General features: G+C 43.6%; 1 protein-coding gene across 1 annotated transcript in view; it reads right to left on the bottom strand.

Annotated features, from left to right (window-relative positions):
• Positions 1 to 22,859, bottom strand: part of smg1 (SMG1 nonsense mediated mRNA decay associated PI3K related kinase) — a 101,013-nt gene extending 78,154 nt beyond the window's left edge. Inside the window, 4 exon segments of the mRNA XM_034236815.1 lie at positions 6,742 to 6,878; positions 12,268 to 12,420; positions 12,511 to 12,659; positions 22,631 to 22,859. Coding sequence (XP_034092706.1) covers positions 6,742 to 6,878; positions 12,268 to 12,420; positions 12,511 to 12,659; positions 22,631 to 22,710 — 519 coding nt within the window. The 5' untranslated portion in view covers positions 22,711 to 22,859.
• Between the last annotated feature and the right edge of the window lie 837 nt (positions 22,860 to 23,696).

The raw sequence follows: 23,696 nt of genomic DNA, 5'->3' as shown, positions 1-23,696 counted from the left end.
AAAGCAGTTCAGTCTTGTCAAGGTTGAGCTTGAGGTGATGAGCAGACATCCACTGAGAGATGTCAGCTAGACAAGCAGAGATGCGTGCGACGACCTGGGTCTCTGAGCGGGGAAAGGACAGAATTAATTGGGTGTCGTCAGCGTAGCATTGGTAAGAACAGAACACAAAAGGACATCGTATAGTAGGGCTGTGCAATTAATCGTATTTTAATCGCGATTACGATTATGGCTTGCGACGATTATGAAAACAGCATAATTGACAAAATACGATTATTTTGCTGGGTGCGCTTTCGCCCCTCCCTAAAAGCCCACTCGGCCACGTGTGAGTGACATGTGTTGTGAGTGTTCAGCGCAAGCGAAGATGTCAGAACAAGAGCAGCAACTAGTTAAAAAGAAGGGTCGCGGGGAGATTCCCAGTCGATCGCGAGATGTGTCTAAAAATAGAACAACAATATTCTGTTTTATCGTTAATGTCCTTTAACATAATGTTCCCGTGCCAGAATAATGCACTTGAACGCATCAAAGCTTTGTGATTGGCCGGCCTCACCCCATGTGTCCGGGCGTGGCTGGTGAGCAGTGCACTAGTTCGCTGTCCGTGTCAACAGCATGGATGGTCAACAGGAGTGACAGTACGCACACACACAAGACCGCAATTATGGCAGAAGAAAAAAAGCCCAAAATATATAATTTTCACTCCAAGTGGGAGGATCATTATTTTTGTATCTATTCCAATTCAAAGTCCATCTGTCTCATCTGCAATGCGAGCGTGGCTTTATCGAAGAAGGGTAATTTAGGAGCGGCATTTCAAAACAGTGCACAAACGCTACGAGACGGAATTCCCTCCTAATTCTGCCCTACGCTCCAAAAGGGGAGGGGCCTGAGAGCACAGCTAAATGCACAGCAGTCCATTTTCACCAGGCCCAACAACAAGAGCAAGGCTGCTACCAGAGCATCTTATCGTGTCAGTCACGTTCTTGCGAAACACATGAAGTCTTTCGAAGACGGCGAAGTTATGAAAGAAGCTTTCCTGGAGGCTGCGACGCGCTTTTGTGGGACAGTAAAAATAACAGCAGCATTTCAACAGGTTTTTGATATAATAAAAACTCAAGTTAGATACCGTTATTAATCTGCTGTAAGTTTTAGTTTGTTTGAATTTATTCATGATAATTATTGTACAAAATGGTATAAGAATGCAAACATTAAGATCTGTTCTGTTTAAATTGATTATAGTCTATCAGTTCAGAAACTAGTGTTGCTTGCATCCTATTTTAAAAGGCATTTCTTTTTATACTCTAATAAAATGCAACAAAAAATGGGTTTGATTCTATTAATGTTGTCTTTTTTATTGCACTGTTGCAGCAGATTCCTGTGTAGCTTCAGATCTGAGTTGTCTTATTAGTAAGCCTAATTTATACTTTTGTAGCAACACTATTTTTATATAATGGCAAAGAAAGGGTTCTTCAGAGTCTTTTCTTTTTTTCCTGTGTCATATGTGGCAGCACTGCCACAAGTTCCTCTTCAGAGAGGGTCTTCAGTACAGGTGGCAATATCGTCCCCTGCCTGCGCTCATCCCTGAAACCAGACCATGTAAACAGGATGGTGTTTCTTGCAAAAAATCTTTAAGAGATGACATGAGCAGCCCTACCAGCATGGTGTGACCTTGGTGGCCTAAACATTTTTATTTGGTCTTAAATTGTAGTTCAACATTTATTTCCTGTTACTTCTGGACCATGACGGTGGGCCAGCCTTCAACGTTTAACTGAGTGGAATAATGAATATGTTTTACCAAAATGTTGGCTATATGTTAAGGAGTTTTCAGTAGGTTGTGACAGTGCACTGCAACATATTTGATTTCATTTATTTTGGTCTAATTTATTTTTATTTATCATATTAATATATGTTTAGTATGGTTTTGGAAGTGCGCTCCAACACATTTATTGATCTTGTTTATTGGTAAAATATTATTTGTTTTAAAGTTCAATAAATGGTCAATGAATAATCGTCAAAATAATCGTGATATCAATTATTGACCAAATAATCGTGATTATGATTTTTGCCATAATCGCACAGCCCTATCGTATAGTGCTACATTTACACACCTTTGACAAGCAATAGTATATTTATATCTCGCCCTGTCAATAAGCCTCACCTTCTTGGCAAAAACTGTATTGTTTTTGAAGTGGTGGAGAGACAATGCACAGTTTGACCCACTGCTGTCACCCATGGCCAAAGCATATCTCTCCGTCCCACTGAGGTGGCGTTAGACTTTTTCGCTGTCCGTCATTTTGACAGACAGGATCGTAAAATGTCCGTCATAATCCCTTATTACCCGTCGGGTCTGAACTGTTCACAAGAGAGCACGCTCGTGAACTGTCAAGGGGGGGGGGGTATTATGCCGTGTGTGCATGCACCTCGCGGGAGCGCACAAAACCTCCCAGACATGTGTTGATCTGTACGGCAAAGTACGGTTTGGAAACTATATAATTTCCTTTTGGAGGGCATGCATACCACGGCATAACACCAGAGCCTCGCTGCGGGGAAACGTTGGCGCTGTTCCGAGTTTGTTCTAATCTGTCAAAATGACAGACTGCTTTCAGATTTTTCCGTCATTGATAAATAAAATATTCGGTTAACGCGACCACTGCTGTCCCAGCAACATCAGTACCAAGCGAGAGAGTTTTTTCCAGAGCAGGGGATATTGTAAATGCCCAAACATCCCAGCTTATAAATACCTGGAAATGTGGACATTCTCATATTCCTAAAAACCTGTCTGATGATGCTGAGTGAGTGACTAGTGAGTTTGAGTTGAGTTACTTGAAAAACTAAAGTGAAACTTGATTTATTTTATTGCAGGGTCTGATTATGAAATGTCCTTGTTTATTTGTGAGATGCAGTGGCACAAAGAAAATGCCTACATTGTTTGGTAGTACTATAAGTACAAAAACACTGGTTTTCTTGTTCCAGTCTGTTACTGTCACTTTGTTTTTGACATTTTAAAATACTGCTATCCTACTAAAATGCTGTACAAATCAGATTTATTATGTAATAAAGAAACATTTTCCGAGTAAAAATTCATTAATCATGATTAATCACCATTCAAACTATGTCCAAAATATGCCATTTCTTTATGTATATTGTTGTGGGAATGGAAAGATAACTGGAAGAAGGCGGATATATCCATTTAACATACATGTTCATTATAAAAAATGTCTGCGTGTCAAAATGAAAGCCCACACACCTATCAATCATCAAACCGTGGGGTCTTAATTCATTACGTGTTGATTTCTATCAACGGGGGAGTACTTCGTGACCACAGAGCGTGAACATTGTGATCAGCTGTTTTAGCGCAGTTCTCCAGTGAAGGGGGGGAGTCTCCCTCCGCAGCCGGTTGGCGTAGTTTTTTGGCACAATTCGTTGTACAGACCGACGTTAACAGCAGCCCTGACTGTGCACACGCAGACAGACTCTGTCGTCCGGTGATCTAACCGCCTTCTAGAAAAGCTTCACAAGTACGTCGGTACGCAAATGCGCTTTGTGACACAAGTGACGGTACGTATTTCAGATTACGCACATAACCTGCGTACCAGTTATGTGTTACCTGTACTACAGCAAAAGTATTCTCCGTCGGGACTTCCTGCAACAACACCACGCCGTTATCTTGATTCTGATTGGCCAGAAGACATTATCAAAGATGTTCTATTGAGAAGACGATCACTACGTGACAAAAGTTTTCAAAACCGTTTCTGGTCTTCGGTATTTCCAGACAAGTGGCTACTGAAATCAATCTTACTAACTGCCCTCTGTGCAATTTACTCCGCGCGAGTTGGCAGACTTTATGTTTGCTTACTTTAACATCATTATTCATGGTGGGGCTAAGCCATTTCTTGGTATGGGTGTAGCCTACCCCAGCCATACCCTGGCGCTGCCACTGGTGGGATGTATGGGGCGGGCCATTCTGCACATGCGTTAAATATTTTAACGCAATTAATTCAAAAAATGTATTACCGCCGTTAACGCAATAATTTTGACAGCATTAATATATATATATTATATATATATAGATAGATAGAGAGAGAGTGACTGTTTTCTAGCCTGAGTCTATTTCATTTATTGTTTTGGTTTTGTGTGATTTAATAAAAATGTTATAATTAAATACATTTGTTTATTTATTATATATATATATATATATATATATATATATATATTATTCATATATTTGAATATTATTTCACATTTCATTTGCAATGTTGAATGTTCAATAAGGGAATGAAAGGATGTACTTGAATTATTATTATATATTATCATTATGTCAGTGGTCTAAAATGGTCTTACAACGGTGCCGACAATATTATCGTTTATCGCAATAATTTCCAGGAAAATGTATCGTCCAACAAAATTAATGATCGTGACAGGCCTAGATGGAACAATTTCACACACAGATATAGGCTAGACCTATACAATTTATTTATTATGGTTTATAATTCAATGTCAAGACATTTATGTTATTGATTTCTGACGCACTTTCTAAATAATAAAAAGGGGGTTCATATGTATCTTACTGCATGTATTAATTTATGAAAAAGAAGTCATGTGCAATAATATAAAAAATTGAGGATGCAATGCATTGTTATGAATCGTGATATCGAATCGGTGACAGGATATTCGTAATCAAATCGTGAGACCAGTGAAGATGCACAGCCATAGTAACTATGCTACCTTTTTCTGCTCCATTGTATAGATTTAGGGAAAAGAGGACTCGCGTGAAACAGTATGATTGGAAATGCCATGTGACGAATGAGAGATTGCAGAAGATAAATCCAAACAGTGTTTACAGTGTGGTGCAGTGACCACATATTTGAGTAGGTCGACACAGAAGTTAGCATCTCCCTGGTTCCCCCAACAGAAAGAGCAATGGGATTTTGGAATATTACAGAAAATAAGATATGAGGCTAACAAATGTTTATGATACTTACACTTCACTTATTAACGCCACTTTGTGTATTTCGAAAGCAAATATACAAATGCTAGATGTTAAAAGTTGTAAGCTTGTGTTCACCACAGCACAGATCTTGCTTAAGACCCCATTTACACCCAAACATCAACGCATACGAAACGAACACGATATCAAAAAAGTATTCCGTTCACACGAGACCGCTCGGGAGCGCTGGAGACGCTGTAGTACATATGCCGGGCCTGTAAGTGGAGCATGTATTTCCGCACGAGGCCGCTCGGGAGTGCGTGAGACGCTGTAGTACATATGCCGGGCCTGTAAGTGGAGCTGTACTTCCGCACGAGGCCGCTCGGAGTGCGTGAGACGCTGTAGTACATATGCCGGGCCTGTAAGTGGAGCTGTACTTCCGCACGAGGCCGCTCGGAGTGCGTGAGACGCTGTAGTACATATGCCGGGCCTGTAAGTGGAGCTGTACTTCCGCACGAGGCCGCTCGGGAGTGCGTGAGACGCTGTAGTACATATGCCAGGCCTGTAAGTGGCGCTGTACTTCCACACGAGACCGCTCGGGAGCGCTGGAGACGCTGTAGTACATATGCCGGGCCTGTAAGTGGAGCTGTACTTCCGCACGAGGCCGCTCGGGAGCGCGTGAGACGCTGTAGTACATATGCCGGGCCTGTAAGTGGAGCTGTACTTCCGCACGAGGCCGCTCGGGAGTGCGTGAGACGCTGTAGTACATATGCCGGGCCTGTAAGTGTAGCTGTACTTCCGCACGAGGCCGCTCGGGAGCGCGTGAGACGCTGTAGTACATATGCCAGGCCTGTAAGTGGCGCTGTACTTCCGCACGAGACCGCTCGGGAGCGCTGGAGACGCTGTAGTACATATGCCGGGCCTGTAAGTGGCGCTGTACTTCCGCACGAGGCCGCTCGGGAGCGCGTGAGACGCTGTAGTACATATGCCAGGCCTGTAAGTGGCGCTGTACTTCCGCACGAGACCGCTCGGGAGTGCGTGAGACGCTGTAGTACATATGCCGGGCCTGTAAGTGTAGCTGTACTTCCGCACGAGGCCGCTCGGGAGCGCGTGAGACGCTGTAGTACATATGCCAGGCCTGTAAGTGGCGCTGTACTTCCGCACGAGACCGCTCGGGAGCGCTGGAGACGCTGTAGTACATATGCCGGGCCTGTAAGTGGCGCTGTACTTCCGCACGAGGCCGCTCGGGAGCGCGTGAGACGCTGTAGTACATATGCCAGGCCTGTAAGTGGCGCTGTACTTCCGCACGAGACCGCTCGGGAGCGCTGGAGACGCTGTAGTACATATGCCGGGCCTGTAAGTGGCGCTGTACTTCCGCCACAAAATACACCAAAATTAGCGAAGAAGACCCCCGAGCATGGTTGCCCTTCTGTTTATGCCCCGCGGTGGATTTAGCAACATGAAGTTCATGTAATTCTACATGTCCACTTGTTGCTGATGGTTGTGGTAGAGGTCAGGAGCTGTAGATTTTGCACTAACATCTGTAGCATGGTCAGTAGCCGTAGAAGTAGCTACTGACAGTAGCGTTCCGTTTGCAGATCTATCCACCTTGGGACCCGTTATCGTTTGCGGGGTCCGTTTCCGCGTTTCCGTTACGGCCTCATGTAAACGAACAGGCTATACGAAAGAGAAAAGTAGCGGATACAACCGTTTGCGTTCTCGTGTAAACAGCACATAAGGCATCTAACCTTCCGGGTTTTATGACAATTTAACAGTATTCACTGGAGGTTGTTTATCTGATGTTAGCAGGAGGGGGGACTGACCACTTTGCTCTCACTGTGACTGATCAGGTCCTTCAGCTGTTTGAGGGTGGCCAGCCTGCGGTCGCGGTCGTCCTCCCTGGAGACTCTGCGCAGGAGGTTGGCCAGCCGAGACTCCTCTGAGATAGTCATCCCTCTGTCTGCAACAACAACAACAACACAGCATGTCAACAACTCTGCAGGTTCATCCTCATTTTTATTCTGTCACATGAACCTTAACATCAGGAAATATCATTATAATCGCTAAAGGAAATACAAAGATATCGTTATCGGCTATGCAAGTGCACTGATCTTCAGATATGGTTCAATCCCCGCTGCAGTCAGCATTTGGCTGTGTCCCTGGGCAGACACCTCACCCCAAATACTGCAGCTCCTGTGGGGACTGCCCACAGTATGGAGACGCTTTGGGTAAACGCGTCTAACAAAGTGACATAATATAATGAACTAAAAAACACAAAGTAACTACACCGGATATTGCTCATTTCTCATGAGTAAATTCTAATGTCCATGACCTCGAGCACCACGGTAAAAAATCTTGGTGTTATTTTTGACATTTCAAGGACTGCCTACTTCCATCTACGGAATATTGCAAAAATCAGGCACATCCTAAATCACAACAATGCAGAAACACTAATCCATGCTTTTATCACCTCCAGGCTGGATTATTGCAATTCCCTTTTATCAGGCTGTCCAAATTCATCATTAAAGACCCTTCAATTCATACAAAATGCTGCAGCACGGGTTTTAACAGGAACAAAGAAGATGGACCGCATCACTCCTGTTTTAGCAGCATTGCACTGGCTACCAGTTAAATCCAGGATTGATTTTAAAATACTTGTACTAACATACAAAGCGCTAAATGGTCAGGGACCATCCTACCTACAGGATCTTTTAATCTCCTATTGCCCCTCTAGGGCATTAAGATTCCAGAGTGCAGGTCTGTTGGTGGTTCCCAGAGTCCACAAAAAAAGGTCAGGTGCTAGAGCTTTCGGCTACCAAGCCCCTGTCCTCTGGAATCAACTTCCAGTGACGATTAGGGAGGCAGACAGTGTCCACACATTTAAGAGTAGGTTAAAGACTTTCCTTTTCAGTACAGCGTACAGTTAAGACTGGTTTTAAACCCCCTTTTATACATCCTCATGGACCCTTGGTTTATGGAATTGTATTTATTGTACTCTAACTGTATTTGTGTCATCGTGTTATGTTCCTTTTTAAATTGGTATTTTCACATTGATCTTGTAAGATACGTTTGTTGTTTTTACATTGTCAATTGTGTTTGTTGACTTGTGAAGCCCTCTGAGCTGGCCCGGACTGGCCATCGGGAGGACCGGGAGGTTTCCCGAGGGCCTGGCCTGTTAAGTGGCCTGCTGGCCTGAGGATTTTTTATTTTTTATGTATGTATTGTGAACGCAACGCTGTGAAAATGTGGGTCTGACTCTGCCTCACAGAGGGTGACTGGCTGTCTACATGATGTGGCCTGCCGACATGGCCACTTTCATACAGATCATACACTAATGCCCTCGATTGGTCTCTGTGTGTAATTCAAGCTCGGGAGGGTGTGTATGTGTGGCGCGAGCGAGAGAGAGAGAGAAAGCGCGCGCACCGGTTACGTGTATTGTTGTTGTTAGCATCTGGTGCTAGCTAGCTGCGCTAACGGATATAATAAGCTGTCAACAAGGTGGAGGAGAGTCCTCTGCTGTCAGACTGAGAGACTGATAACTACAGCTCAAGTGAGGTAAAGGACTCTTGAGTTTTTAGATAGTTAACTTAGTCTAAGTTCTCAGTGGGTCTCAAATGGTTTGGTCACCATTTATGTAAACACATATTTCCATTTGAAGGGGGAGTGATTAGTAAAATATGCAAGAATAAAAAATAAAAAATGTTTAACTCGGTGAAAAAAGGTAAGATAAACTTTAAAAACTTGTTGAGAGCTAAAACTAGTCTTTGCTGGTGCCTCAAAGAGGAGCAGGGGCAGACGAGGGAGACAGGTGAGGCTGGTTCAGGAGCACAGACACACTCACAACTATAAATTAACCAAAAACAAATACATAAACAAGTTTCAATGTTTTTTCATATTGGATATGGTATGTTATTGGTTATGGCCATGTACTTATGATTTTATGATTATTTAAATGTATACAGTTCTGTTTCATATGGGTGTAGTCTCTTTTATTTCCCCCTCAAAGTGCACCAGATTGATAAGTCCAACATTTAAAAATATATATCTTACTGGGGGAATATGCCCCCGGACCCCCCCTAGAGGATTTGAGGTCCACCTCCACTTAAAATATGTTCACATGGATAGGTTCCAAAATAGATTTGCACTTTTTTTTTAAATAGTAACCCATGTCCATATGTTTATTCTGGGGTAGTAGATTTAAAGTTTAGGGCTATCACTATGGGCAGCAACGCTGTAAATATTGACAAATAAATCCAGGAAAATGGCACAAAAGAAAACTGGTAGTGGCCTGGCTGGGTGTATAATTCCCGGCCTGACTTATTGTCCCAGTCCGGCCCTGCCTCTGAGACAAATAGGATTTGTGATTTTGGGCTATATAAATAAACTTCAATTGAATTGAATTAATGTGGCCTTGATTGTTAACTTGGATTTTTATTAGGATTGCACAGATTGCAAATTTCATAGCAGATAGTGTTTTTTTAAGTTTTACAATTTGGCTTACTCTATTTTTCTTTGCAGTTAATTCCCTTTTTGTGCCAGTGAAACACATCACACTTACTTTGTACAAATTCCTGAAATTAACTTTTGCCTTCTCATTGAGAAGATTTAAAGTGGACCCATCATGCTATATTTGAACAATATATTGTAGGGCCATACCTATATAAAGTATATAAATATAGGTTTTTTTTCAAAATACCAAACAGATCATGCATTTTAGCCATGCCTCATTTCGCTCTATTTGCGCTTTCCAGGCCTGTTTTTGTAGGGGCTGATTCTGTGACGTAGCTTTAATGCAAATGAGCTGCAGCTGACCACGCCCCCCTGCAGGAGAGGGGAGCGTGCTCTGAGATCAGCTGCTAGGCTGTCAGAAGAGGGGAAGGAAAAGAGATCTCCGTCCTCCGTGTTTTATTCTTATATGATTATATAGAGTCATTATTCATTTGTTTTAAAGCTCAATAAATAACAAAGAAGACCTTTGACCGGCACTTTTCTAATTTTCTAAACCGGAGAGAATTACAGTGCTTGCCTCAACGGGGAGGGATTGCATTGAATTACAGTAGCAGGAGCAAACGCTTGCCTCGGGGAGGGAGAAAAAGAGCCACAGCGCAGAATAAACAGAAGGGCAACCATGGCAACCATGCGCGGGAAGTCTTCTTCACTGCTTTTGTGGCAGACTGCAGCGCCACTTACAGGCCTGGCATATGAACTACAGCGTCTCCAGCGCTTTCGAGCAGCAATGGCCGGCTGTGGCCCAACCTCTCATTCCCCTGATAGGTGGACAGTTGGCCATATAGGCGGAGCTCCTCGTTTCTGACGTCAGAGAATTTTCAAATCTGTATCAGTCTGTATCAGATCCGTTGCAGCCCCGTTTTTAGAGATTTGGGTATGGAGGAAAAGAGAGAGGGTTGGGTTTTCTGACACTTGGTGAGTTCCCTGACACACCGGGGACACATATTCATGTATAAAAGACGTACAAAAGTGCATTTTGCATGATAGGTCCCTTTTAAAGTATCAACCGTCAGTGGTGACTTTTTTTTGTCGATCAGTCTATTAAAGGTGGGGTAGGTAATTTTGGAGAAACCAGCTCGAGTGCACTGGAATTTGAAAATACACAGCCGGAAAAAATCTGCTACTTCCTTACAGAGCCCCTCCTCCAACACACACAAACGCGCACATGACCAATGAGGGCACGAGATAAGTTTGTGCACAGATGGACGGCTGACAGGCAGGTCGGCCATCCAGTCATTTTAGCCGGGCCGGCTCAGACGATTGGTCGTGCTTTTTACAGTACCACGGCTTCCACAGATGACATTTTTTTATGGATTTTTTGTCAAAGCACTTTCAATATTCATTGCTATCGGGATGTTAAGAACATTCCATGGAATATAACAAAAAGTGTATCTCGAGCCGGTTTCTCAAACTTACCTTTAATACCCATTTATTAAAATAAGAAAACTTAATGGCCTAATAAATATACAGAAGAATCTTTTAGTTTGTGAATTTTAGGTAAATGGAGAATAAAGATGAACGGAGACTGAGCGCTCACCTTTCAGGTCAACACACATGAAGTCAGCGGAGGCCAATCAAGTTACATTTGATCCCCCTCAGTCATTGTTCTAATCCTTCAAAATTAAAGACCAACTTGAGATATTGTCGGTCACGGTTCACAATCATTTCGGTTCGGTACGTACCTCGGTTTTTAGGTCACGGTTCGATACGTTTTCGGTACAGCAGAAAATATTGTCACAAAACATATATATTTTTTAATTATTATTCAACTGTGAATAATGTATTCACTCAAATAAATACAAAATATAATACAAATGAACATTAAGGTGCAGCATTTCGATGAACTGAAATAATCTGTATTTGAACTTTACTGTACTAGTAGTCACAAAATATAAACTATTAGTTTTGGGTTTTTAATTATTATTAAACTGTGAATATTCACTCAAATAAATACAAAATGTAATAAAATAAACATTAAGGTGCAGCATTTCGATGAACTGAAATGATCTGTACTAGTACTCACCTAAGCAGCCTGTTTGACATTAGGACTTGCTTGTCATTGTATTTTCATGTTTTTTTAAAGAAAGATGAACTTGTCCACATTGCTTGCCGAAAGGGCAGATCTGCTGGCACTAACAATGTCTCCTGCAGTGGAGAACACCCTCTCTCTAGGGACAGAGGTAGCAGATACAGCCAGGTAGCGCTTTGCTAACATGGCAACATAAGGATATTTGGTGTTTGTAATAGCTTTGGCTCGGTCTGAACTTGTTCGAGTGGTGGAGGCTTACATGCTAGTGAGAGTTGGGTTTGCGCTTCAGTCTTTTTTCTTTAGGTACCGGTGATATTCACGTGATGCCTTTTCAAATGAGTGTCCCCGACCCGAAGGGCTCATACCGAATATTTTCGGTACGGATACATATACCGTTACACCCCTATCGGTCATTAATTTAAAAAAAAAAAAAAATAGTTTATTAGCAGTCACATGGCACTGCTAGACATATAAACATCTTCCAGTGCCATTGGTGCATGTCACCTTATTTGCCCATGTGCAGATGAGACAAATGAAGCTTGAACGAGCTGATGCTGACGTATGGTGCATCGGTACATCACAGATTTTACATATGTTGGCAATTTGAGATTTACAGGGTTAGGGTTACTGTGGTACATTTGTTTTAGCTTGATAGAAAGCTGCAGCACAAACGGTCAAAATAAAATAAAATAACTGCAGTCTTTCAGTAAGATTAGCCTCAATATGCAGGAGTAGATGAACATATCTTAGGCCATCTGCAGCCCTTATCACTGAATCATATGTTAGAGCATCGATCTGTCAGAGAGCTTACCCTGCGATTTCCTCATGTCCTTTGAAGCTAAAGCACGGTTTCCATGCTGAAACGGAGTCAAATCTGTAGTCACGTCATTGGGCCTCAACTCTTGCCCCACCGACTTCCAACCAAATGTAGTATCACAGACACCCGGACCAGCTTCATATCCATCTGAGGGAAACAAGGGGGTTAGAACTGTTTATTACATAGGAAGCTAAAAAAGAAAAACAAGGTTAGAAGGATATTGAACTCAGGCCTCACCCTCGTCCTGGTATGCCTCTGCAGGAGCGTAGGCATCGCTGGGCACGGCGGGCTGGTCGGGGCAGCTGGGGGGCAACACGTCATACACCGCTGCTGAACCGAGCTCTCTGGACTTCACTCCGTCCTGGCTGGATGACACACTTTCAACTCTGAACACAAAGAGAGATGAGAAAGAGAAACCCTGTCACTGAAGTACTGGCATGGCTTCACAAAGGATTTCACTGCTAGGTCATCATCTAATCAATTTTTGTAATGACTTACTCCACAACTGAATAGGGGAGGAATCTGAGAATTTTACAAACACCTTACCAATACTGATTTCAGATCTCCATAACTTCATTCAGAATACATTCTGGATTTACAAGCTAAGGGGCGCCAGGCAGGTACCATATATATATATATATATATATATATATATATATATATATATATATATATATATATATATATATATATATATATATATATACATATATATATTATATTTATTTTTTTATATAATACACGGCGCTCGCGTCATCGCCACGGAGGAGCACACAGCCTCTGTGTGCGAGCGAAACAGAGAAAGCCCACCTATTTAATATAGTTGTAAAAAATAAAGTAAGAAATCATTCCAATGTGTACTATAGGACAGTAAAAAAAAAAAAGTTTAAAAAGGGGAGTGATTAGTAAATATGCATAAATAAAAAGAAAGAATGCTAACTAGATGTTTGGAGTATTGAAAAGTATACAGCTCCCTTTCATCTGAGTGTTGAGAGCCGTATCCATTAGGGGTGTAACGGTACACGTAACCGTACCGAAATTATTCGGTACGGGCCCTTCGGTTCGGTACAGGTGTGTACCGAAGTGTACCGAACGAATATAACGTTAAACGTAAAAAATTGAGAACGTGAATAACTTTTTGGAAGTAATCTCAGGTGCTGCGTCGCAGCATTCAGAGGAATTTGCTCACATTGGGTTCAACGCGTCATAGAGCGAGCAAATCATTTCATTGGATGAGAGGCATACTATGAGAGCTGGTCAGAGGGATGCGTTCAAATGTAGTCAGTAATTTGAGGAACTGTCAAAAATTAATGGCGAACGCAGATAAAGTTGAGCTCGAAAATCCTCCAGCATCATTGAAGTCTCCGGTTTGGGAACATTTTGGTTTCGCAGTTACGTACAAGGATGACGGACAAAGACAGGTGGACTGAACCAAAGCTGTTTGTCGGCATTGTTCAACTAAAATTGGTTACGCGGCTGGCAATACATCAAGCTTGCACACTCTTGAAAAGGCATCACCCGAACGTGAATATCACCGGTACCAAAAGAAAAAAGACTGAAGTGCAAACCCAACTCCCACTAGCATTTAAGCCTCCACCACTCGCAGAAAGATCAGACCGAGCCAAAGCTATTACAAACACCAAATATCCTTATGTTGCCATGTTAGCAAAGCGCTACCTGGCTGTATCTGCTACCTCTGTCCCTAGCGAGAGGGTTTTCTCCACATCAGGAGACATTGTTAGTGCCAGCAGATCTGCCCTTTCGGCAAGCAATGTGGACAAGTTCATTTTTCTTTAAAAAAACATGAAAATACAATGACAAGCAAGTCATAATGTCAAACAGGCTGCTTAGGTGCTAGTACAGTAGGCTACAGTTCAAATACAGATTATTTCAGTTCATCGAAATGCTGCACCTTAATGTTCATTTTATTATATTTTGTATTTATTTGAGTGAATATTCACAGTTTAATAATAATTAAAAACCCAAAACTAATAGTTTATGTTTTGTGAGTACTAGTACAGTAAAGTTCAAATACAGATTATTTCAGTTCATCGAAATGCTGCACCTTAATGTTTATTTTATTATATTTTGTATTTATTTGAGTGAATACATTATTCAGTTTAATAATAATAATAAAAAAATATATATATATGTTTTGTTTTGTGAAAAAAAATTCTGCTGTACCGAAAACGTACCGAACCGAACCGTGACCAAAAAACCGAGGTACGTACCGAACCGAAATGTTTGTGAACCGTTACACCCCTACTATCCATACATTCATGTTGTGCTCAAAGTCAGGGTATATGCAGGAATCCTGAAGTCAAATTTAATACCTTTTAAGACCTTTTTTAAGACCCTTTCCATACATTTTAAGACCTCATCGCAACTTCGAGTTCTAACCGTTTACATTGGCGACACACTTTACCTCACATTTACTATATTGATTGTAAGATAGCACAACTAAACAGAGTGCAGACAGACTACTGAAGCCTCCTCTCCACATGAACTTCAACCTCTCTGTGAAGGTCAGGTTTAATGCAGTATGCTGCATTGTTGCTTCTGTACTCTGTGCTCTTTCATTCCAGTAAAACTCCTCAGAAACCATTAGAAACCAGTATTTGACCAATAAACAAAACAATTGACAAAACTTTGAACTATGAAATATATTAAACTTTGGTGAGCTTCAGCGGGGTAATGCCATATAGGAGCTTCCTCACAAATACCCAGGGGTTAAATTGGGCTGGGGCTGTCCGGGGCTAAGCCCGGCACATAGGACGATGCTCTGACGTCATCACCCTCACACATTTGTCATATGTTTACAAAAAACGATATATATGTTAAGACTTTTCTCGTTCTTAATATAGACTATATTTAGGGTCGATATGTGTTGACCTTACTTTAAAATAGCAGATCTCTGTGACCGGATATAGTTTGGCTTAGACCCCGGCCCCACGAGGACGCATACAGTAAAACGCATACGCAAACGCAAAAAAGTCTTCCGCTCACACTAGTGCTGTAGCGACGCGTCGACTTCAAAATATCGTCGACGACATATTTCCGCGTCGACGCGTCGCTACACACACGTGGGTCACCCAAAGCAACAAGCAGTTCGCAATCGCACTTCAAACACAATGGAGACTGAAACGGCTACCACCTCCTCCTCACAGGATTGCGCACGAAGCCCCCAAACGAAAACATCTCGCCCTAGGTCTTCAAAAGCATGGGAATATTTTAAAGTTAGTCCAAAACGCAAAGATATTTATATATTTATATCTCACTGAGACTGCTGCATAGCCTAGCAGAAGCAGCAGCTAGCTGTGGTGGCTACCATTAGCAGCTAGCATTTGCTCTCCGATTTTTACATAAAAATGGAATTATGGATTATAAATTCAATCTTTTTTTTATACATAGACGTTAAAAACCTATGGATTAACCAATTCAGCCGCGTTTTTTCTCATTTGAATGCCATTGAACACGTCTTTTGATCAGATTGACAGCTACGGTGGTGAGACGATCTCCCTAGAAGCTCTGTGAAGGTACGTGTTGTGATGACTGTATTTGCTTCCCCTGTCGCGAGTCCGGATCACTCAGTGATGATACTATATACCTACATAATCTGTGGAGTCTCAGCTTTAATCGAATATATTGTATGTGCAGCTACGATAAGTAATAAGGGTACTTTTATCTTGAGTTCTGTGCCAATGTCCGTTAGCATTTTTCGCTCAGGGGTCATTTAGATGCTTCTTATGAGACTTGTGTTTTGTTTTGGTAAACATGGTTTGTATCGTCAATTAGCTGAGATTATTTCCGTTAATCTGGTATAACACATTAATAGGTTCTTAAATATTAAGATCCCCTGAGACACAGTATCGTGAAACATTTTTTTTTTACATTACGTTTTTTATGAATTGAACAACAGAAAAATAATCGTTCGATTAGTCGACTAATCGATCAAATAATCGCCCGATTAATCGTTTTCAAAATAATCGTTTCCCCCCAGCACTAGCTCACACGCATTCAATTCATTAACGTGTCCGTTCACACTAGACCGCTGGAAAGGCTGGAAACGCTGTGGTACATATGCCAGGCCTGTAAGTGGCGCTGCTGCCGCCACAAAATACACCAAAAGCAGCGAAGAAGACCTCGGAGCATGATTGTCATGGTTGTCCTTCTGTTTATTCTCCGCGGTGGACGGCGTGTTCTCCTGCTGTATATCTCTCAGGTAGTCCACCAGCAGATAAACCCCCCCCCCCCCCCACAGAGCGGAGCAAGGCAACGAAACTTAAAATAAGAAGCAGCATTTTATGGCACGCTATGCATGGGGCCACCTTGAGGGGGTTTCCCGACATGTTGTTTCAGTAAATTAAAGGGTGTTTCATGTTGTCGTAGCTGTGGACCTTCTTAATACCTTGGAAAATGCTGTTTAATACTTTTTAATAGCCTTAATTTTCGCTAAATTGATTTATCAACTTTTAATACTTTTTAAGACCCCGCGGACACCCTGAAAGTGCACCAGATTGATGCATTTAACTTCAACATTTAAAAAATCATCTTCCCGGGGGAGCATGCCCCCGGACCCCCTAGAGGAGGTGAGGAACCCCCCAAATAAAGCAGGTTAAAATAATTAAATTGCATACATTTTATTTTGATTGTTTGAGGATGTGTATTATTTGTGTTACTGTATGTTCAATAAAGGTGATTTAGCTAAATACACCTGTAGAGCCTCAAGAGCCTTTCTTGTGCTGGCAGACACATAGAAACATATTGGCTGGGCGCACTTCGCACGCACTACATTTTGCTGGGCCCGCGTGCCTTAGCACCGCTGCTATGACTCCATCCTAGGGGAAACACTGGCATGTTAAAGTCTTCTGCCTGTATTCGAAGTGAAAGTCCCCTTTTCACACCATCGCGCTCTGCAGCGCTGTAACTAACAGTTTCCTTAAAGCACTGGAAAATAAGCATTCTGCTGCAATACTACCAACAGAGGAGCCATTACTCATTAGAACATTGTACTGGTGCACAGCTTTTAAATTATTATTTATCAAAGGGTTTTCACCCAGTCATAGTTTTCTGGAAGTCCGTACAGTTCAGTATGAGGGTATTCCCTACCATTACTGTAACACTTTTTTCTGATGACAAATATGCTTATCTGGAAAGAAATTAAACAGAATCTGAGAAAAACCCAATTTCATATAAGACGCTACATCTTCCTAAACAAGGTTTTCCCACATCACTCGTTCAAATGTTTTGTGAATATTTTCTAGAAAATGTGGTTGTTCCTGCCTGCTCACTGCCTCTGATCACTGCCTCTGATCACTGCCTCTGATCACTGCCTGCTCACTGCCTCTGATCACTGCCTCTGCTCACTGCCTGCTCACTGCCTCTGATCACTGCCTCTGATCACTGCCTCTGATCACTGCCTCTGATCACTGCCTCTGATCACTGCCTGCTCACTGCCTCTGATCACTGCCTGCTCACTGCCTCTGATCACTGCCTCTGCTCACTGCCTGCTCACTGCCTCTGATCACTGCCTCTGATCACTGCCTCTGATCACTGCCTCTGATCACTGCCTCTGATCACTGCCTCTGCTCACTGCCTCTGATCACTGCCTGCTCACTGCCTCTGATCACTGCCTCTGATCACTGCCTGCTCACTGCCTCTGATCACTGCCTGCTCACTGCCTCTGATCACTGCCTCTGATCACTGCCTGCTCACTGCCTGATCACTGCCTGCTCACTGCCTCTGATCACTGCCTCTGATCACTGCCTGCTCACTGCCTCTGATCACTGCCTGCTCACTGCCTCTGATCACTGCCTCTGATCACTGCCTCTGATCACTGCCTGCTCACTGCCTGATCACTGCCTCTGATCACTGCCTCTGATCACTGCCTGCTCACTGCCTGATCACTGCCTGCTCACTGCCTCTGATCACTGCCTCTGATCACTGCCTGCTCACTGCCTGATCACTGCCTGCTCACTGCCTCTGATCACTGCCTCTGATCACTGCCTGCTCACTGCCTCTGATCACTGCCTGATCACTGCCTCTGATCACTGCCTGCTCACTGCCTGCTCACTGCCTCTGATCACTGCCTGATCACTGCCTCTGATCACTGCCTGATCACTGCCTCTGATCACTGCCTCTGATCACTGCCTGCTCACTGCCTCTGATCACTGCCTGCTCACTGCCTGATCACTGCCTGATCACTGCCTGATCACTGCCTGATCACTGCCTCTGCTCACTGCCTGCTCACTGCCTCTGATCACTGCCTCTGATCACTGCCTGCTCACTGCCTCTGATCACTGCCTGCTCACTGCCTGATCACTGCCTGCTCACTGCCTCTGCTCACTGCCTCTGATCACTGCCTGATCACTGCCTCTGATCACTGCCTGCTCACTGCCTCTGATCACTGCCTGCTCACTGCCTCTGATCACTGCCTGCTCACTGCCTGATCACTGCCTGCTCACTGCCTCTGATCACTGCCTGCTCACTGCCTCTGATCACTGCCTCTGATCACTGCCTCTGATCACTGCCTCTGATCACTGCCTCTGATCACTGCCTCTGATCACTGCCTCTGATCACTGCCTGATCACTGCCTCTGATCACTGCCTGCTCACTGCCTGATCACTGCCTCTGATCACTGCCTCTACTCACTGCCTGATCACTGCCTCTGATCACTGCCTCTGATCACTGCCTCTGATCACTGCCTCTGATCACTGCCTCTGATCACTGCCTCTACTCACTGCCTGATCACTGCCTCTGATCACTGCCTCTGATCACTGCCTCTGATCACTGCCTGATCACTGCCTCTGATCACTGCCTCTGATCACTGCCTGATCACTGCCTGATCACTGCCTGCTCACTGCCTCTGATCACTGCCTGATCACTGCCTCTGATCACTGCCTGATCACTGCCTCTGATCACTGCCTGATCACTGCCTCTGATCACTGCCTCTACTCACTGCCTGATCACTGCCTCTGATCACTGCCTCTGATCACTGCCTGATCACTGCCTCTGATCACTGCCTCTGATCACTGCCTGATCACTGCCTCTGATCACTGCCTGATCACTGCCTGATCACTGCCTCTGATCACTGCCTGATCACTGCCTGATCACTGCCTGCTCACTGCCTCTGATCACTGCCTGATCACTGCCTCTGATCACTGCCTGATCACTGCCTCTGATCACCTGCCTCTACTCACTGCCTGATCACTGCCTCTGATCACTGCCTCTGATCACTGCCTGATCACTGCCTCTGATCACTGCCTCTGATCACTGCCTGATCACTGCCTGCTCACTGCCTCTGATCACTGCCTCTGCTCACTGCCTCTGATCACTGCCTCTGCTCACTGCCTCTGATCACTGCCTCTGCTCACTGCCTCTGATCACTGCCTCTGATCACTGCCTGATCACTGCCTGATCACTGCCTGATCACTGCCTCTGATCACTGCCTGATCACTGCCTCTGATCACTGCCTCTGATCACTGCCTCTGCTCACTGCCTCTGATCACTGCCTGATCACTGCCTCTGATCACTGCCTGCTCACTGCCTGATCACTGCCTCTGATCACTGCCTCTACTCACTGCCTGATCACTGCCTCTGATCACTGCCTCTGATCACTGCCTCTGATCACTGCCTCTGATCACTGCCTCTACTCACTGCCTGATCACTGCCTCTGATCACTGCCTCTGATCACTGCCTCTGATCACTGCCTCTGATCACTGCCTGATCACTGCCTGATCACTGCCTCTGATCACTGCCTCTGATCACTGCCTGATCACTGCCTGATCACTGCCTGCTCACTGCCTCTGATCACTGCCTGATCACTGCCTCTGATCACTGCCTGATCACTGCCTCTGATCACTGCCTCTACTCACTGCCTGATCACTGCCTCTGATCACTGCCTCTGATCACTGCCTGATCACTGCCTCTGATCACTGCCTCTGATCACTGCCTGATCACTGCCTGATCACTGCCTGCTCACTGCCTCTGATCACTGCCTCTGCTCACTGCCTCTGATCACTGCCTCTGCTCACTGCCTCTGATCACTGCCTCTGCTCACTGCCTCTGATCACTGCCTGATCACTGCCTGATCACTGCCTGATCACTGCCTGATCACTGCCTCTGATCACTGCCTCTGATCACTGCCTCTGATCACTGCCTCTGATCACTGCCTCTGATCACTGCCTGATCACTGCCTCTGCTCACTGCCTCTGCTCACTGCCTCTGATCACTGCCTGATCACTGCCTCTGATCACTGCCTCTGATCACTGCCTCTGATCACTGCCTGATCACTGCCTGATCACTGCCTCTGCTCACTGCCTGATCACTGCCTCTGCTCACTGCCTCTGCTCACTGCCTGATCACTGCCTCTGCTCACTGCCTGATCACTGCCTCTGATCACTGCCTCTGATCACTGCCTGATCACTGCCTCTGATCACTGCCTCTGATCACTGCCTGCTCACTGCCTGCTCACTGCCTCTGATCACTGCCTGATCACTGCCTCTGATCACTGCCTCTGATCACTGCCTGCTCACTGCCTCTGATCACTGCCTCTGATCACTGCCTCTGCTCACTGCCTCTGATCATTGCCTCTGCTCACTGCCTCTGATCACTGCCTCTGATCACTGCCTCTGCTCACTGCCTGCTCACTGCCTCTGCTCACTGCCTCTGATCACTGCCTCTGCTCACTGAACTGAAAGTGAAAGCAGCCGATGCCACATCCTCAGTGGATTGTGACTGAAGTCATTAGAACTGATAGAATCTAAACTACACAGCAGGGAAATCTCAACTATAAAATGGCATGTTTCTGTTTTATAAATTCAGCAAATTACTGATGTTTTGTTTTGTTTGCCTGACAAACGGCTACAGTATCAGAAAGCGTAAACATTCAGCGTCCAAAAGTCAAAACAGGAAACACTTATCTCCCAACAAATCATAAAAGCAACCATATGGCATCAAACGTCTTAGCTTATATTGTTCCAGTAAAAAACGACCCAACACAAATCTATTGAACACGTGCTCTTGCTTTTATTTGCTTTCAGTGGTCTATTGTATTTATTATATGGCTGTTTTTTTTTATTTTAATTATTACGTTTATTCTGGTTTGTTTTGTGTTTGTATCTTTTATTTTAAATGTATTTATTTGATGTTGTGTGAGCTTATCTCTCTGTACAGCACTTTGGTCTGAAAGTTTTAAAGTGCTATATAAATAAAGTTGGATTGAATTGGACCTCATAATTGTGTAACCAAATGTTCAAGTACCAAGAGTAAACAATGCATGTGGCGCACAGTAGCTGCTTGTTGGTATTACGGTTACAATTATGCATCTAACCACAAGTTCTGGCATTGTGTTAAACAGTGGTCCTAAGGTTTAGGCCCTTGGTCAAAACTTTTTACAAATGCAAGGTTTATACGGGGCCCGGGTAAAAATGATTTATGTTGCCTGTATCTGCATTATGCAGTTCTTTAGGTAATAATTTGTGAAACTTTAGTTCCACTATAAATTGTTTGAGAATGTGTGCACTGTAAGCACAATGTAATCTCAAAACACCTAGGTCATATCAATAGATCTTTCCCAATAGCCTATGTGTCAATGGGGCCCCAGATTTGGTAACGATGCAGGAAAACAAGAATTTGGGCCAAAGAAATGTGTAATTAATTCAATTTAGACACACTAATAGTAGTCATAAAGTGAACATGGGGCATTGAGGGCCAATGAGCGACAGGGGCCCCTGCTGCAGTCACCCCGCTAAAAACACATGATGTTACAGATGTCGTGAGGCACGTTTACACATGTGATGCTAACTCAGAAGCCTAATGCTTCAACCAGTCATTTATTGTCAGCTTAAAGGCTGACGGAGCAGTTTTAATTACACCGTGTATACATATATCCGGAAGTTCTGAAGGAAGTTGATAACATTGCATTAGGGTGGCGTTTTCCCTGGCTAAGGGTTAGCCAGCGCCAACAGTATCGTGATGATGCTAACTAGCTACACTAACACAGCTCATTAAGAATAAGTATCACCTTGAGGTTGATTCATAAATTAATATTGGGTTATCATTGCGGTATATGAGACTTCATTTTTGCCAACATGTCAATTATGTCAATTAAGTGAGTTAGCAGCATGTAGCTAATCAATGCTAAGCTAGCTTTAGCGCCGGGCTCAACAGCTTGCAGCGTGTTGTGCTATTGTGACAATACAGAGGTTAAACAGACATTTAGACAACGGTGAGCCTTTAATGCTTTAGCCCAGAGACACCCAGTATTTCCATCCCATTACTCAATTGAGCAACACAGCATAGGCCCATAAGGTCCCCGCTGTATTGTAGCTAGCTTCCTCCGGAGGTGAGCACCAACCTGGGCTGCCAGTCACTCCAGTGTGGCTGCAGTCTGTGGGCAGCGCCGCTGAGCCGAGACCCCGGGGCTTTGCGGCTCATTACCTTTCAGAGAGCTGCATGACCCGCCGGCCGCGGTGACCGTGGAGCTCCTCAGGGTTACTTTGCTCTAGTATGTCTTTTCAAGTCTCTAAAATCGGTTAGCAACTCGTCGTTATGGCTAGCTTATGGTAGTGTTGTTTGCTCTTCTTCTCTGCGATGTTACGGCAGTGGACCGCTGCATTACTGCCATCTTATGGAGGTAACGGTTGTTAGCCTCCAGCCTCTTATCAGACCTATTCCTGTGAGGGGATCAAATCAAGGTTTTGCCTTGTCCACTTTCACCATTCGACTGTTTGCCCAAATCCTCTAATTCCTTGTATCCAGTGGTGGAATGTAACTAAGTACATCTACTCAAGTGCTGTACTTTTATATATAGTTTAGGGGATGTGCATTTGTTACAGTGAGAAAAGAGCCAAAGACAGCTTAATATGAACTAAGAAGCATGCATAAAAATAAAAATAAATACAAAGATGACACAATTTACAAATTAGAGGTGGTAGAAGTACTCAAATATTGTACTTAAGTAAAAGTAGAAGTACCAGAATGTAGGAATACTCTGTTACAAGTAAAAGTCCTGCATTCAAAATGTGTCTTAAGGAAAAGAACAAAAGTATTAGCATCCAAATGTACTTAAAGTACCAAAAGTAAAACTACTCATTATGTAGTTTAGCCCATTTCACAATCATATAGCCTATTATATGTTTTGACATTAATGTGTTTATCAAGCTGGTAAAGATGGAACACATGTTAATGACTTCATTTACTGCAGGGTAGAGTGTGAATTTAATCCAGGTGTAACCAAAGTCTTGATCATATTTACTGATTTGAAAAGTAACTAAAGGTACTACATAAATGTAGTGGAGTAAAAGTACAATTTACCTTTGAATTGTAGTGGGGTAGAAGTACAAAGTAGCAAATAATTTAAATACTCAAGTCAAGTATAAGTACCTCAAAATTGAACTTAAATACAGTACTTGAGTAACATG

The sequence above is a fragment of the Gymnodraco acuticeps genome, unplaced genomic scaffold (assembly GCF_902827175.1).
Source record: "Gymnodraco acuticeps unplaced genomic scaffold, fGymAcu1.1, whole genome shotgun sequence".
In the NCBI taxonomy this organism is placed as follows: domain Eukaryota; kingdom Metazoa; phylum Chordata; class Actinopteri; order Perciformes; family Bathydraconidae; genus Gymnodraco; species Gymnodraco acuticeps.
This window is presented reverse-complemented; position numbering and strand designations above follow the sequence as displayed.